Here is a 15,341-nt window from a genome sequence, read left to right as displayed (position 1 = left end):
GCAATAAGATAGACCGTGTCCCAGTGACCTTTATGCCTTTGTTCGACAGCTCCAATATCACCTCCTAGTTGCATTCATGTGCTGATTTGCTTTTAACTTGACAAGCTGGCAAGCGGATTTTCAGCACGAGTCCCTGACAAATGAGGCACCTGACTTTGCCCTTCCAGGACAGCCTGGCTGATTTGCTCTGCTTCCACAGTTGTGGGGTTGGAGGCAAGAATTTCTATTGTGTAAGGCTCGGTGAAAGATGTACATATGATATGGAGCTAATCACTGCCCTGCAAAAGGTCATACAAGCTAATCAAGTCTCAGCTAGTCATGCAGGGCTTTTCTGTGGGTTTCCCATTCAAGTTGCTAGGCAGTTCATGTGCAGAGGGTGCATTTCATGTGTGATGCTGGAAGGATGGGAAGAAGGTTGGTTTCAGTAATCAGCATGTTACTGTAGGAGTTAGATGGTCTGGGTTCATGTCCCTGCTCTGCTAATTCCCCTTTGACCATGAGCAATTGGTTTGGGGTCAGACTTGAAGATTTAGACAACTAACTCCTTGAAATCCGTGGGAAATAGGTGTCCGGATACCTTAAACTCCAGCTGTAAGCCTCATCAATAATGACAACACGAGGTCCAGAGAGCCGCCTTGTCCTCCCATCTCTGTTGCAGGCTTATTTTTCCTCTACTGCCTTTTCCTTGCCTTGCACTGAGTGAGCCACCCAACTCTAGAACAAGCACATGGTGACCAGCGGTCACGCTTCAGCACATGCAGGGAGGTTCTGGGGAAGTGGAGAGCAAGGGGAGAAGCTGTTGGCTGAGCCAGGGCCAGCAAGGAAGCAGAGAGAGGGCATGTGGACCATATAGCAGCTTGCTTCGGTTCACTGCCAGCCCAGTAAACGAGCCATGCATGTTTAAGGGAGCCCTCAGGTTCCTATAAGTACTGCACAGGGTAATGGGGAAGGAGTAAGTTCCAAGATGCAGCTTGGCACTGAGCTGGCTTCTGTTCTTGGCTCTGCCACTTGCATGCTGGGGGACCATAGCCAAAGAACTTCTCTTCTCTGTGTCTCAGTTTCCACATCTGTAAGATGGGGTTAATGATTCTCATCTCCTTTATAAAGCACATTGAGGTCTGCAAGTGGAAAGTACTCTGTGAGGACTGTGTGGCACTAGAATTGGCACTCGGCTGCTGCCAGAAGGGTGGGTGCTGGAGGGGCTGACTTCAGAGCTGGCTATTGGTCCAAACAGGGACTTAGGTGCACAGTGTTGTGCATTGCATACGCAAACGCGTAGGCACCCGATCCTCCACCTGCCCTTTCTCCTAGTGTGGAATCCATAGCCTGGGCTCCAGACTCTGTACAATGCACAAGGTGGGTTGGGCACTTTGATGCTGGATCCAAAATAGGTAGCTCACAGGGAGCACAACCAGGTTGCTTGAGCTCTTTTCCCTCTCTAGGGCTTGGGGACTCCCTTCAGGGGTTAGTTTCCCCCCGTGCCCTTGAAGGTAGGCACGCTTGCTTCCTTCAAGGTGGGGTGTCTCTTTTATACAGTAGCATGGTGACGGGGCAGTCACTCAGGGCATGGGACACCCGGTTTCCGTTTCCTCAGCCTGAAGAGATTTAAGCCCACTTGTTCCACTTTGCAGGAGAGTGCCTTGGCACCAAGCTACAGCATGAAATTCCCTCTTAAATGTTCTTTTTGTGCAGAAACAGAATTTGTGATTTGTGTTACCAGAGAAGCATGGGTCTGCAGCCTGGTAGCCAGGGTGCTCTTCTAGGAGGTAGGAAACCTGTCTTTGAGTTTCCCTGACTGCAGAGGGAATTAAACGCAGCCCACCCTACTCCTGGGAGAAGGGCAGCACCTCCTTGTGCATCAACTGCTTTAAAGGAAGGCTGAGGATCCCCACTGCACTGGGGGTGGAGTCCAGGCCTATAGGCATGCAATTGTTGTGTCCAGAACCTGTGTCCTGGGTCAGGTCCCCAAGGACTGAGATGGGCTGCCTGCTGCAGCCTCGGGGCACGACTCCATGTTGCTGCTCCTGCTGCTGCCTGGTGGGCAGGGGGTGCCTCTGTGGAGGGCACTCTGTTCGGTTCAGGCTCCCAGGGAGAGGGCTCTGAGGCTGCAGTGGGCAGCTCGCATCTGCCCGCACCCCATGCACAAATCTGGGGGGCACATGCTTCCCCATACTCCCCTTCCTGGGAGTGCATGAAGCAGCAGGGACCTGCTGCCCCCACCCCTTAGATGAGCTGCCTGCGGCTCTGTCCCACTCTCCACCCTGGCCCTGGGCCCCATGCACTACCCTGGCCGGGCAGTGCCACCAGACCCAGCCCCTGCCCCTGCCCCACTACCTCCCTGCCATAGACTTACCTGCAGGGAGCTGGGGGAGTTGCTCTCTACCACTGCTTGGGGCTGGACTGGGACTTGATGTTCCCATTTTGGGACTGTCCCACCCCATAAGGGGTGGGTGGTCACCCTGGTCTCTTCCCAAGGGGGACCAGGGCCCTTGATCCCCCACGTGCTGGGCACCTATGAGTGGAGGAAAAATATGGCCAGGGTCAGGGCAGAGCTGGAGGATGAGGGAACAGTCTTCATTCAGGTTTCAGTAGTAGTGGAGCCACAAGAACACAGACTGCACAAACTCACTTGGAAGCCTGGTTATGTTCTTGATGACTTTTCAGAGCCAACTAACTAAGTGAAAGCCAGCTCCAGTATGCCAGCAGCTGCTGCAGTCACACTTCCAGCTGTAGTTAACTGTCAGTGATGTCTGATGAGAACTTGTGCAAGAGGAGACGGAGAAGCCAGATCCTTATTTTTCCTAGCTGTGTACTGCAGCGGCATGTGATCTCAGTGGCATGTGCCGGGCCATGCTGGGAACAATGCAGGGCGTGGGTAATCACAGCTCTGACTATGTTACAGTCAACCATGGTGAGATGAATACACTCCTACATGCCACTGTGCAGGCAGAAAACATGAGGGAATCTGCCACTAAATCTGGCAAACGTGGGGCAGAATCGATGAGCTTTGATGGTTTAAAGATTTTGGTGGAAGTTTTCTTGGCTCAATAGAAGCGGTCAGAGAGGGTTGGCAGGGAACTAGGAGACCAAGTTGGATTGTTAAAGGTAGATGTTGGGCTCAGCTTTCCAGTCATCTCCTCATTGATTTGAATGGTCTTCCCCTTCATTTCCCACCAATGTAAGTAGAAGGGAAATGAGGTTACAGGTTGAGTATTTGTACTTATGCATAGCAGCCTGGGGTCTAATTTACTTCTCAGGATGCAGATAGACACCTGGTATAAAGTGTCTGTTTGCTTCATTAGGCAATAAAGTACTTCCATAAATCTGGCCCGCTGGGCTTGATTTTTATCAACCTGAAGTAAATCAGGAATCATTCCACTGGAGTTGCCGAGCCTTAATCTGTTCAAGAGAAACTCCCGTCACGGTGATAATAAATATGCTAATGACATCCATTGAGCTGGGTAAGGTTGCTCGGCTGAGACAAAATGGGATGTAAGATTTTGAAAGAAGACCATATGCACATGTGGATCTTTCTCTGGTTCAGAATCTAATCTCGGCGAAACCAGTGCAAATCAGGAATATTTCCACTGAAACCAGTGGACACGGTTTTGATTTGCAGGGTTGCAGCTGGGGCTGGATTCCAGTCGGCAGTCTTCACGTCGGCCCCGTACTGTGTACGCAGCGTGTTCAGGATGCTCTGATATCAATTGGGATTCATTGCACTGGAGTCATTAGAGGGACCCAGCACTGGGGAGATGCATGAAGCCCTTACGACTGTCAACACCCAGCTAGGTCTTGCATGTATCCAGCTTTAGCTCTCTTCTGTGTTTTTCTCTTCCAGTCTGAATACCACTACGAGTACACAGCCTGTGACAGCCTTGGCTCTCGGTGGAGGGTGGCTGTGCCACACACCCCAGGACTCTGCACGGGCCTGCCAGACCCCATCAAAGGCACTGAATGCTGTAAGCGCCTGCTGAGGCTGTTCGGTGGTTCACGTTCATCGATGACTGGTGTGGGCTGCTCTGAGCCAGAGGCTGTGCGGCGGGGGTGACTCTACCTTGCACATTTTCGCTGTGCCATTGTCTGTCCAAATCATTATGGGATTATTAAATGATACAAGCCAGCTCCAGCTCCAGCTCCTGCTGGGTCAGCAAGCTCTTTGCCACTGGCTTCTATGGAGACAAACCAGTAAATATTCACCTCAAATTTACACCACTGACAGTCAGGAGAATCGAGCTGGATTTCTCTCTTACTACCAGTAGCATGAATGATTCCCAGCTGGGCCTGATTCATGCTTCTCTCTCATCCCAGTGCAGCTGAGGAGTAACACTACTGAGGTCAACATAGTTAATCCAGAGTAAGCGAAAGGAGAATCAGTCCCCCTCGTTATCTAAGTTTTGTTCATTAAGAGTGTTTTTTCACATGCAGCAGTTACAATAGAGACTTCAAATGAAACTCAGCATTACATAAGCTACATAATGGTGCAGTTCCTTAAAAGGTACCAAGAGAATCTGTCTGCTTGATAGCAGTAAACACTCATTATCCAAGACTTCAGCTGCTTTGCCATTCACAGGAGAGACTAAAGGAAGACAGGATTGCAGGGGGGTGGGGGGTGGAGGAGACCTTTAAAGAGAACTGAGAATCCGTTCACTCAGAAAATCATTTGGCTGTTAAAACCAATTATGCATTCAGAAATGCTATTCCTTGCCTGCAGCACAGCTTCTTATTCGAGGTTATTCTCCGTTTTTATGGTTGTAGCCTTTTTAACAGCTGGCAAGTATTTTCCATTTGTTTTCCTTGGGCATTATCCTACCATCATTCATCTCTGTCAACCCTGTGGATGTCAACATATGACCTTGGCAGGCATGGCTCTTTGGGTAGATGCAATATCTTGTATTAGACCCATTAAATAGTTGGGAAAAGTTCTTTGCAAGCTTTTGGGCACAGACACCCTTCCTCAGGCGTTGGGAGACTGCTGCTGTCCTCAGTCTCCCAGTGCCTGAGGAAGGATGTTTGTGCCCAAAAGCTTGCAAAGAACTTTTTCCAACTATTTAGTTGGTCTAATAAAAGATATTGCATCTACCCAAAGAGCCTTGCCTGCCTATCTCCTTAGACCAGCACAGCTACAACCAACAACTCTGCAACATATGACTGTAGCCCTTGAAAGAAGTGCAACAAATAAAGCAAAAGACCAGAGAGGAGATTCTGAGATCTGTCTCTCTCTCAACTTCTACTTCTAATTTTATTTTTAAATATGCATTTAGTTGAGATGCATATGATCACTGGAGAATTGCTGGACCAAGAAAATCAAGGATGCATGGCTGCAATCCAAAAGGTTTCCACCTAACCACTACTTAAAATTACATCTGGTTATGAGTATTTTTGTAATGCCTCTTTTTTTTTTTCAGAGTCACTCCTACATTTTGTAAATCACCTTTTATCACTAGTTTTGTTTCATTCACACTTGATGTGACTTGAGCACTGTTTAATTAGACTGATACAGGAAGTCGGGATTCTGCTCCCAGTTACACGATTGCAGAGTAGGAGTAGCTCCATAGCAATAGGCCACTCTGAGCTTACTCCATTATTGTTGGATAATTTTTGCTAGTCTAAAGCTTGAGGTGGATAAAGGCCATGAACAGGGTGTAAACATTCAGGAAATTAGAATCTGGGTCCAGATTTGGGTTGATTTTAGTGTGGAGTGAGACTAGACAGCAGCACAGATTTAAACTGCAGAGTGCTGTAGATTCATAAGCTGTTCATATAACGTTTAAGCTCCTAATGAACAAAACCCCTCGGGATGGCATGGAAACCCACCGTCTGTGGTAGGCATAATAATGTCAAGGCTTTGACAACACCTGAACTCCCACTGCAGTGCAGGCTCATCTTCGCTGTGGACTGAGCCGGTGTGCCTGGAGAATACATCCATGGTTTGTTTATTCTTGGACATCACCTTTCTTGGACAAGAGCTAAAAGTAGCCTCTGTGTGTCCTTTTGGCCTTACAGGGGGGTTTGTGGCTACATCTAAGCTGTAACTGAAGACATGATTCCACCACAGATAGACATCCCCACACTAGCTCATGTAATAGCAGTGCAGCTGCATCAGCCCAGATATAAAGTATAGGTTGGAAGCCTGCATACATACTTAGGGTCCCCTCATGTACCCTTACTGAAATCTGTACCCCTGCAGTATCACTGCTGTCATTGCCCATAATAGCAAGAGGAAAGCTGGTTCAAGGATACCTGCAAATGCTGTAGTTGCAGCCCTTGCAAATTAACGCACTGCTTGTGACCTTCCCCATATAACCATGCATGTGTATGACATGCACATATCCTTCTCATGCAAGGGGAGGAAGCAAGTAGGGGCCTTACCCCTTATGACTGGGTGAAAGTCTGGAGCCTGTGCTGTGTAAAAGGCCAGATAAAAATGGCCCCACTCTGGCTTTAAAAGCAATGGAAATTCAAAGGATTAAATTGAATTTCTGCTTTTGTTCCCCAAATCTCCAATAATGTTTTTGATAATGTCTTCTAATAAATGCTGGGCAGACTGGGGTAATTTTTGAACCGAGGCTGTTTTGCAGTCTCGGTTACTTCTGGCTTCACTAAAAGGCTAAAGCCTGGCTTTGCCTCGGACCCTTCTAAACGTCCGCGTATTAGCTTGAAAATCATCACCCGTCCATACCTAGAAACAATATTTCATATGTGACCCAGCTGTAACATTACCGTTATGGAGAAATCTTTGCATGTGATAAGCTGTTTCATAGCACTGTTGCTAATTTATATTTGCTCTGTGAGTAAGAACAAATCGGCCTTCTCCTTATCAGTTTTCCTGCCTGTAAAATGGAAATAATTAATAATCCATTAAAACTTCTCCAGAATTCTGTAAGGGGACTTGTGTTTTGAGATCCAAGTGTCACAGAAGTAATGGATACAGATGGGATTGTTGGATGGAGACTCTTTCTGTGTCCCTTTCTCCTGATCTCTCTTTCTCTGCTGTCCTACATTACAGCCTTTTCCTGCAAAGCGGGTGAATTCCTGGACATGAAAGACCAGTCATGCAAATCCTGTGCAGAGGGCAGATACTCCCTGGGCACTGGCGTTCGCTTCGATGAATGGGATGAGCTACCCCATGGCTTTGCAAATGTGGCAACCACCCTTGAGGTTGACGATAGCTTCTCAGAATCAGCAGAGAACTGCACCACGTGAGTCTGTTGTTGCTAGATGCTGAAAGAGCTGCACAGATTGAGAACAGAGCCATGCGAGCTACGAGTTTTCACCAACAACCTTGACCTGTCATGCTGGACAGCCTAATTTCAGAAGTGCTGAACACTGTAGTGGAAGTTGGTGTGGGTTGCAGACTTTTTTTGTAACAACCCTAACAAGTTTTATTCTGCTCGTATTCACGCCGGTGTTAAAACATCTGGCTTTCCTCTGATATCACTGGTGTCGCCTCTGTTTTATTGACACTCGATGGACATGGCTACTAGATCAGCATGTCCATGCTGGTAAATCCTTCCTTGTCCATTTTCCCAGTGTTTTGTTAACGCCAGTGTGAAAGGCTTCCAGTTTGGAAATTTCTTCTCTTTCTTTTTGGTGAGCTCTCACCATGAAGAAGGCCTTCATGATGTTGGACCTGAGTTTTCCCTCTTTTACACCTCCTCCAGGCCCCTCCAGATGTGCTACAACCTCATTGCTCCCCCCCTCTTATTTAAAATTCTGCCCAGTGTTGGATTAACCTGTAAAATGCACTGTTGCACAATGTTATTGAGCCCACGAGTACAGTGGGATTTGAAAAGCTCAGTGAGGTGTCTGTATACAGAGTAATTGTAGCTATGTTTAATATGATTAAGTACGTAAGGAAGCTAAACTCAGATAGGCAAGCCACTTTTGGTTTTGTGTTAGATATCTCTCTCCCCATGAACACATTTCCGTTGTCTCTTACTGAGATTCTAGTCCCAGACTTGAAACATCTGGTGCTCAGCATGGACACAGACATGGGGGTAGATGGTTTCTTGGCCTATTGCACTTCAGCTGCTTCTTCCCTACTGCGAACTATGATCCCACTTTTACTGATACCATCAGCCTGATTCAGCAGAAACCTTGGCACTTTCTTGCGGGCACTTTCAGCTTGAGGGCTCTGACAAGCAAGGATGCTGGGTTAAATGAAGACTAGGTTTCTTTTTCTAGTGGGCCTGTTCTAACTCAGTCAGAAATAGTAGATTCTCTGCAGGGATTTCTAGACAAGGGCCACTGGTCTGTACTAGACAAGACCTCAAATTAGATGGTCACAACCATTCCTTCTGGCCCTTAATATCTGAGTCCTGTACTTGCACCTGCCTTAGACTGACCATCAGAAACCTAACCAGAGCAATCACATCTTGGATCCAGAGCTGGGATCTACCTGGAAGTGGAGGGTGGGTGAGCTCCAACTGTGAGGCCACTTGTGTCCATATCAACTCTTCTGCAAACCTATAGTTGGCAACATCATTCCTTCAGTGTTTTGTGGCTGTTTCAGACTAAATTCTGAATTGAATCAGTTGTTTTGAGTGAAGAGAGACAAGATCTCCATCTCAGAGAAACCAAGCCAAACAAATCCCCTTAAGGCAGCAACTTCCACCATACTGCAGACAGCAGTGGACCTCAACATTCATTAGTAGATAAAAGCATAGGTAGATACTGTTTTTTGGGTAAATGTGATATCTTTTATTACACCAACTAAATAGTAGGAAAAATTGTTTTTTACAAGCTTTTGGGCACAAACACCCATCTTCAGGCATAGGAAGAGTCTGTTAGTGTTTGTATGTTCTCCTGGGTGGAATAGATCAATAGAAGCGTAAGCCAATATGCAAATATGAATAAATTAATAAATAAAAGCATAGCCTTTGTTATCCTAAAGGTTGCCAAAACATTTCACAAGTTTTGCTGGGATCTTTTTCATCACTATTGTATGACAGTCAACTCTGGGTGGTAATATTATAGTTTTCAGCAAGGTGAGGAAACGAAGGAGAATGCTACAGGGAAATGCAGCTGCAGTGGAAATAAAGGCCTACTGTAGTCAGAGATTGCATTAGTTCAACTAATCGTGTCATTTTAAGTGCAAGATACAGTGTGGTCAGCCTTGATTTGATTTTAAAATAGAATTATATTGAATTTTAGCTTAATTTGGTAATGAATTGAATTAAACCCTATTTATTTATTTAGCTTAAAACTGGTAGGGTGTATACACTCTGTGTGCATCAGTAATCGGAAAGAACTTGAATTTAAAGTGCCTACATTAAGTCTCTATGTTGACATTAATTCCACATACACAGGCACTGTTAAACTGTGTCTGTACTGCATATCTGAGATGTGACTGCAGCACACATAAGCACACCTGGGCTAATTTTAATCTAGCTAGTTTGGGTCCCGATAGGGATGAAGTTGCAGTGACATAAGCATCATCAGAGCCAGAAGAAGGCTTCCTAGAACCATGGGCATTTCCTTGGGTTGCCAAATTAAAAGCCATCCATGGTGCAGTTGCACCTCTCCAACTGCAATGCAGGCACACTACTCATCAGGTGGAATCAGAGTGCTCATACTAAAAGCTACTGTGGAATAACTATTCTGAGTTATTCCCCCATATAAACAAGCCCTTAGTGAAACCAGAGCATCCCTGAATAATAGGCAAGGGGCTCCATAGACTTGATGTCATCTCCCTCCAGAAGGAATGATATCAACCCCATCTTTCTGCTCAGTGCCTGAGTTTGCTACCACACACCCTCCTCCTCTGTGCACAGGCTGCTCCCACACACTGCCTATATTCTGCGACACTGCCTTTATTTGTCTGCTCTCTTTGATCATTTCATGCAGAGAGAAGCAAGCTCAGATTCTTCAATCAAACTATCCTTTTATGAGTAACTCCCCAGAAGACTGCAACTCAACCCTATCAGGAGAATTTATGCAATTTGCAAATGTAACCTACTTCTAGTGTCACTTTAATTATTCATTCAACTTCTAGGCATATTTGTAGCAGATGCAGCACTACTAATTTTCATCCCCATTTCTTTTGCAGTAGGATCAGATCATCTTATTTGCCTCAGAGGGAAGACCAGATATTACAGAGATAGGAGTGGGACAGGGTTCCCATGTCGCCATGTGACCTGCTAGGGAAAGTGGAAGAACTAATGGAAGAGTATGGGGGTAGGAGGTCCCCGCTACCTCCGTTAGAGCAATCAGTGGAAGCAGAAAGTTATCTTTAGGCAGCTATGCCATTCTGGGCTATGTTTGACTCTTGTATCAGTGCTGTATTTCTCTGGCAACATACATTGCACAGTTGCTGCTACGCTGGGATATTTTTGATCCTCATCCTGAGTTTCATACTGCTGAGATATTTTTAGGAGGGGGGGCGGTCTCTTTCTTTGTGTTGATATTCTAGTTCTCATTAAGCTGTTTTGTTCTCTTTGTCCTCCTGTTTTATAAGTTATTCTGTTGGCTTATTATAAACCACCCTGGGCCTTTGTTGGGAAGGGCAACATCTAAATTGTATAAATGGAGATCAGAATTTGGCCTTTTATCTCAAAGAGGAAGGTTTGGCCCTTGTGACCTGCTTAGCAGCGTGTACCTTTTTGCTGCAGTATAGTTTGAGCTGTTCTATCTTGGTGGGCTCGGCTGTCATCCAGCCTATGTAGCCTCCCCAGTAGCCTCCCAAGCAGCACTTGTGCTGCACTTGCCAACCACCATGCTTCTCTCTCAATCCTATTCCAGGTCAACGTGGGTGCCTCTGGGAGACTACATTGCCTCCAACACAGATGAGTGCACAGCCACCCTGATGTACGCTGTCAACTTGAAGCAGTCTGGCATGGTCTCCTTTGAGTACATCTACCCAGACAGCAGCATCGTCTTCGAGTTCTTTGTACGTTGCCTGAGGTTGCACCTCTTTCATTACAAATCTCTACTGCATTCCTTTAAAAGATTCTCCCTGTGATGGTTAACCACCACATCCCCAGGTGGGTCAGCAGCAGGGCTTGAACCTGTGATCTCCACCTTTTGCAGAAAGCATATCAGTTGCCTGAGCTGAAGGATCCTATTTGGCTGGCTAAGACAACTGCACCTTCCTAGCTCGTATGTATGTCCAGAGACCACTCAAGTTTCCATATGACTGTTTCGGCTCCAGATGGAGATGTGTTTTGACAGTCTTCAGGCTCTACCCCCTAGCTCTGCAGGAAATAGTTCAGTGCTGCCTGTAGGAATCTGTTTATTCATTGGTGCATCTGTCTGTCTAACGCATTTGTTTCTGATTCCAAAGCAGCTGCTGGAAATGTGATCTGTTTGCAGTGTCCCTAGAGGAAGAACAGTTAGAACAGGTCTTGCCCTAAAGCATGGCTGGCAGCTGTCCTTGGCTTTAATAAATAAAAAAAACCTCACAAGCTCAGCACTCAGTGCTCCATAGGTACCTTGGTGTGGATATTCTGAGCTGAAGCGTTGCATGCCGGCCTATGTAGTCCCTGTAGCTTAAGCCTACTCTTGCTTCATGTGATAAGTCAGGTGTGTGGCATTCAGGCTCCCAGTATGTTGGCAGTCTTACCTGTGCCCATTTTGAGAGCCTCTGTTTTGTGATAGTAGAGCTGAGAAAGTGGCGTAAAGCCCCTTTTAAAGACCAGTGAGTGATACTGTTGTTGTCCACTGTGATTAAAAACCCAGTAGCTTGCTCCTCTGATGCCAGGCCTCCAGAAGCTGCATCCTCATCCCAAGTTCCCTATTGCCCTAGGTTCAGAATGACCAGTGCCAGCCAACCGTGGAGGAGTCGAGGTGGATGAAAACCACTGAGAAGGGATGGGAGTTCCACAGCGTGAGTACAAGCCAAAGGGCAGAGCTTAGTGCTGTTCATCTAAGTGGGATCCAGCTGGCAGTGTGGGAGGCTTTGGAATCCAAGCCCCATGCCAACCCCAAAGTTCACAGCTAGCACTGGAGGTGCAGCAGAGAGATTAAACAGAAGTAATTTCTCCGAGACCATAGGGTAGATCATAGGAAGGTTAACATGCAAGTAATAAGTGGTGTGTGTCACGCATTCAGCACCCAAACTCCTCTGGTCCTGGTCACTCTAGGGATAACTTCACTCTCCCAGACAAATTCCTTCTCTCTAACACAGGTTCTAGAGGGCAGGTCAAGGTCTGCAGGCAGCACTTAATGGGCAGAATGAATGCTGGACCCCTGGGGTCCGATTCCAAACTCACTGGGTATGTCTACAGTAACACTCTACATGTTACTTGTCTACAGGAACACTCCTCAGGCTGTTACTGTAGAATACACCCTGCTCATTCACACACTCCAAACCCAGAAACTCAGTGGAGTGGCCACTTGAGGGTTGCTTCCTGCCACCATTCTCAGGCACACCAGAAACCAAGATCTTAAGAGTAGCACTAAGCAGCATTCTCAGAGTTGCCTCACTGTTGCATTCCCTAGTTTGGAGCAGGTGGGAATGACTTTTTTCTTAGCTGCAGATGTGAAGGTGGCACAGAGCCAGTGTGGATATAACCACTCACATCACTACAGATCTGGGGTGGCTGAAGCTGGGCTTTGGTAGGCAAGATCAACACTGGATCTTTGCTCTCACCGCAAAGCCAGACTCCTTCCTTGTCCAATGTGTGTCGCTCTGGGCCCTGCTCCAAGACCAGACAAAATCATGTTCCATCTCCTGTCAGGACCTGAGCATTGCCCTGTTTTTGTTCTGTTTACCTCCTCAGGTGGAACTGAGTCATGGCAACAATGTCCTGTACTGGAGAACCACAGCCTTCTCAGTGTGGTCCAAGACCCCCAAGCCTGTGCTTGTAAGGAACATTGGCATCACAGGTACATGAATGGCAGTGCCGCCTTTGTATTTCAGTGCCCGTTTGGGGTGGCCAGCCTCCTTGACAGAAGCAGCCCAAGTGCTGTTCACTGAGTGTTTCTCCTTTGCTCCTTCTCCTTCCCCCAGGAGTGGCCTACACCTCAGAATGCTTCCCCTGCAAGCCAGGCACCTATGCATCCAAACCGGGATCGACCTTCTGCAAGCTTTGCCCACCAAACTCTTACTCTGGCAAGGGAGCCACCTCATGCCAGCAGTGCGAATCTAACACTTACTCAGGTAATGAAGGGGTGTACACACAGACACACCCATGTGCATGTATGGCATGTGTGCACTGCAGTCAGGAGGAGTGTTTAAAGGATATACAAGCATATCTGCGGTAGCTTTTAATCTAGCTAGCTTGGGTAATAATCACAGTGAAGACTCAGCTGCGTGGTCTTAAGCACTGACTGTTCAAGCTCATCCAGGACCCTGGGCACCCATTCGAGTAGGCAGCTCAGGCTGAAGCCCAGGCTGTGGTGGGTTTGCTACCTTGGTATGCAGCTACCTTAGCTGGACCAGTACTGACTGTAGTGTCATCTCTGCTTGCCATGTAGCTCTAATGTAAAACATACATGCATGCACATGCGCATGGCATTTGCATGACAGGACCTTTTGGAAATAAGACATACCTTCTCAGCAGTGTCAGTCTCAATGTGCTAGTCCACAATACGTCCTTACAGCAACAAGGTCTATCAGCCTAGTGTAGCTTTTAGAGCAGCTGGTTTCTTCCACTTTCCTCATCCCACTCTTCCCTGTCCGTCTCATTATCTTCCTCTCTCTTTAGAAGCAAGGGAAGCAAAAATTATGAATGATTTATTATTAAAGCTCCAAATATTTCAGTTTTGCAGGACTGATACAGATGGAAGCTGTTTGGTTAGAATCAATTTTTTTTTTGCAGTGGAATATGCTGCATTTAGGGGAAGAAGATGATACATGGAGAATGTGGCCCAATGCAACCATAATTTTAGGACAGGCAAACTTCTTTATAGCGTTCCTTCTCAATCAGTGTTGAACATCTAAATCGGGTGTTTCCTTTCTCTTTGAATTGTAACCTGGTCCATGGTTTGTGCCCAGAACCACTTTATGATTGCATGTGACCCTGTTTCTCGTCCAGCCAGTCTGGGCTAACTGGTTGTCTGTAGGGCTCTCAACCTTCCTTACAAGGTCTGTGATCTGATTTGCAGTTTTGATTCCTAGTTTGGGAAATGGTTATTTAAACCTGAAACCTCACAAAATGTGTCTGGAAAATCCCATTATCCAAAGCATCACATCTTCTAGAGGGTTTAGAGTAGTGCAGGTCAACCTTTTTGGCAGGTGTGCCACAGATTACCCGCATAACTTTTCCAAGTGCCGCTCTGATCCCCTCTCCCTGCCTGATCTGCTCTGCTTCCTGCTTAGTGCTCCCTGCCTAATCTGCTGCTCGCTCTGCTTTCTATAGCCTTCCCTATCTGCTACTGTGTTGCCTGTCTCCCCCCCAGTCTGCTGCATGCTGCACACAAAGCCTTCCTGTGCTACAAGTTGGCCAACCTTGGTTTAGAAGACAGAATAAAGAATAACAGTATAATACCTTGGTCTTACATAGTGTGTTTGTTGTAGCTCTCCAAGTAGTGTTCGAAGGTGGTCGATATAATGACTCCCATTTTACAAATGGAGAAACAGGTCCAAAAAGGGAAGTAACTTGCTCCAGGCTGGCTGAACAAGGACTTGAACCCTCACGCTTTAGTTCCCAGGCCAGCGTCCTTTCCACTAGGCCAGTGTTTCTCAACATGTAGGTCACAACCCAAAAGTGGGTTGCAAAAATATATCAAAAGGGCCATGAGCAAACTTTAAAAATGGATTCTTCTTTAAAGGAAAAAAAAAAATGTGGGAAACCATGTCTTTTCTCTTGCAGCCTGGCAGAGTTTCAGCCTGCGAGGGGCTGCTTGGGGCCTAGGCACTGCCCCCCCCATGCCCCACACACGAGGGGGCTGAGGCCCAGGGGTGGGGGCAGTGGGTTGAGACTGGCTACTGATGTTATAAATGGGTCCTGGTACAAAAAAGGTTGAGAACCACTGTTCTAGATCACAGGTTTATGTGGTGAGGGCATACTCTTTTTCAGACATGCTTCAGGTTTTCAATATACAGCAGCTCAAGACCTTCCTTTCTCGCAGTGCTGTGAAGGTCAAGGGCAGGCCCTTCCACTGCTGTTATCTATTAACCAGACATAGCCAAGCTGTCAAGCAGTGAAGGGTGCGAGCGTTTTTCAAAGAACCAGGTGCTTGGCAGAGCCATGCTTTCATGTTCGGCAGTTGTTTGAAGAGTAAAAACATATGCTTGTTCCTTCAGCGATAATTTTCTAGCACGCTGTACAGCAGCGTACCAAGTCAACAGAGGGAGAGGGGCTCCCTTTCCTGGCATCCTCCCAATTGTTTGATTAGAAGTGAATATTGAGTGGTACCTTAAAGCCAACATCTGGAGACTAAACTTGGCAAACCCC

The 15,341-nt window shown here is 46.8% G+C and overlaps 1 protein-coding gene across 4 annotated transcripts in view; it reads left to right on the top strand.

The window, feature by feature from the left end:
* The window catches only part of KIAA1324 (KIAA1324 ortholog), a 62,662-nt gene that overhangs the window by 18,884 nt on the left and 28,437 nt on the right, over positions 1-15,341 (top strand). For all 4 annotated transcript variants that reach the window (XM_019546297.1, XM_019546296.1, XM_019546293.1 and 1 more), the window contains exons 2-7: positions 3,842-3,962; positions 7,010-7,202; positions 10,744-10,891; positions 11,747-11,827; positions 12,723-12,828; positions 12,953-13,102. In XM_019546297.1, coding sequence (XP_019401842.1) covers positions 7,042-7,202; positions 10,744-10,891; positions 11,747-11,827; positions 12,723-12,828; positions 12,953-13,102 — 646 coding nt within the window. In that variant the 5' untranslated portion in view covers positions 3,842-3,962; positions 7,010-7,041. The remainder of the gene's footprint in view (positions 1-3,841; positions 3,963-7,009; positions 7,203-10,743; positions 10,892-11,746; positions 11,828-12,722; positions 12,829-12,952; positions 13,103-15,341) is intronic.

Source organism: Crocodylus porosus, unplaced genomic scaffold (assembly GCF_001723895.1).
Source record: "Crocodylus porosus isolate Cpor-Errol unplaced genomic scaffold, CroPor_comp1, whole genome shotgun sequence".
Lineage (NCBI taxonomy): Eukaryota > Metazoa > Chordata > Crocodylia > Crocodylidae > Crocodylus > Crocodylus porosus.
This window is presented reverse-complemented; position numbering and strand designations above follow the sequence as displayed.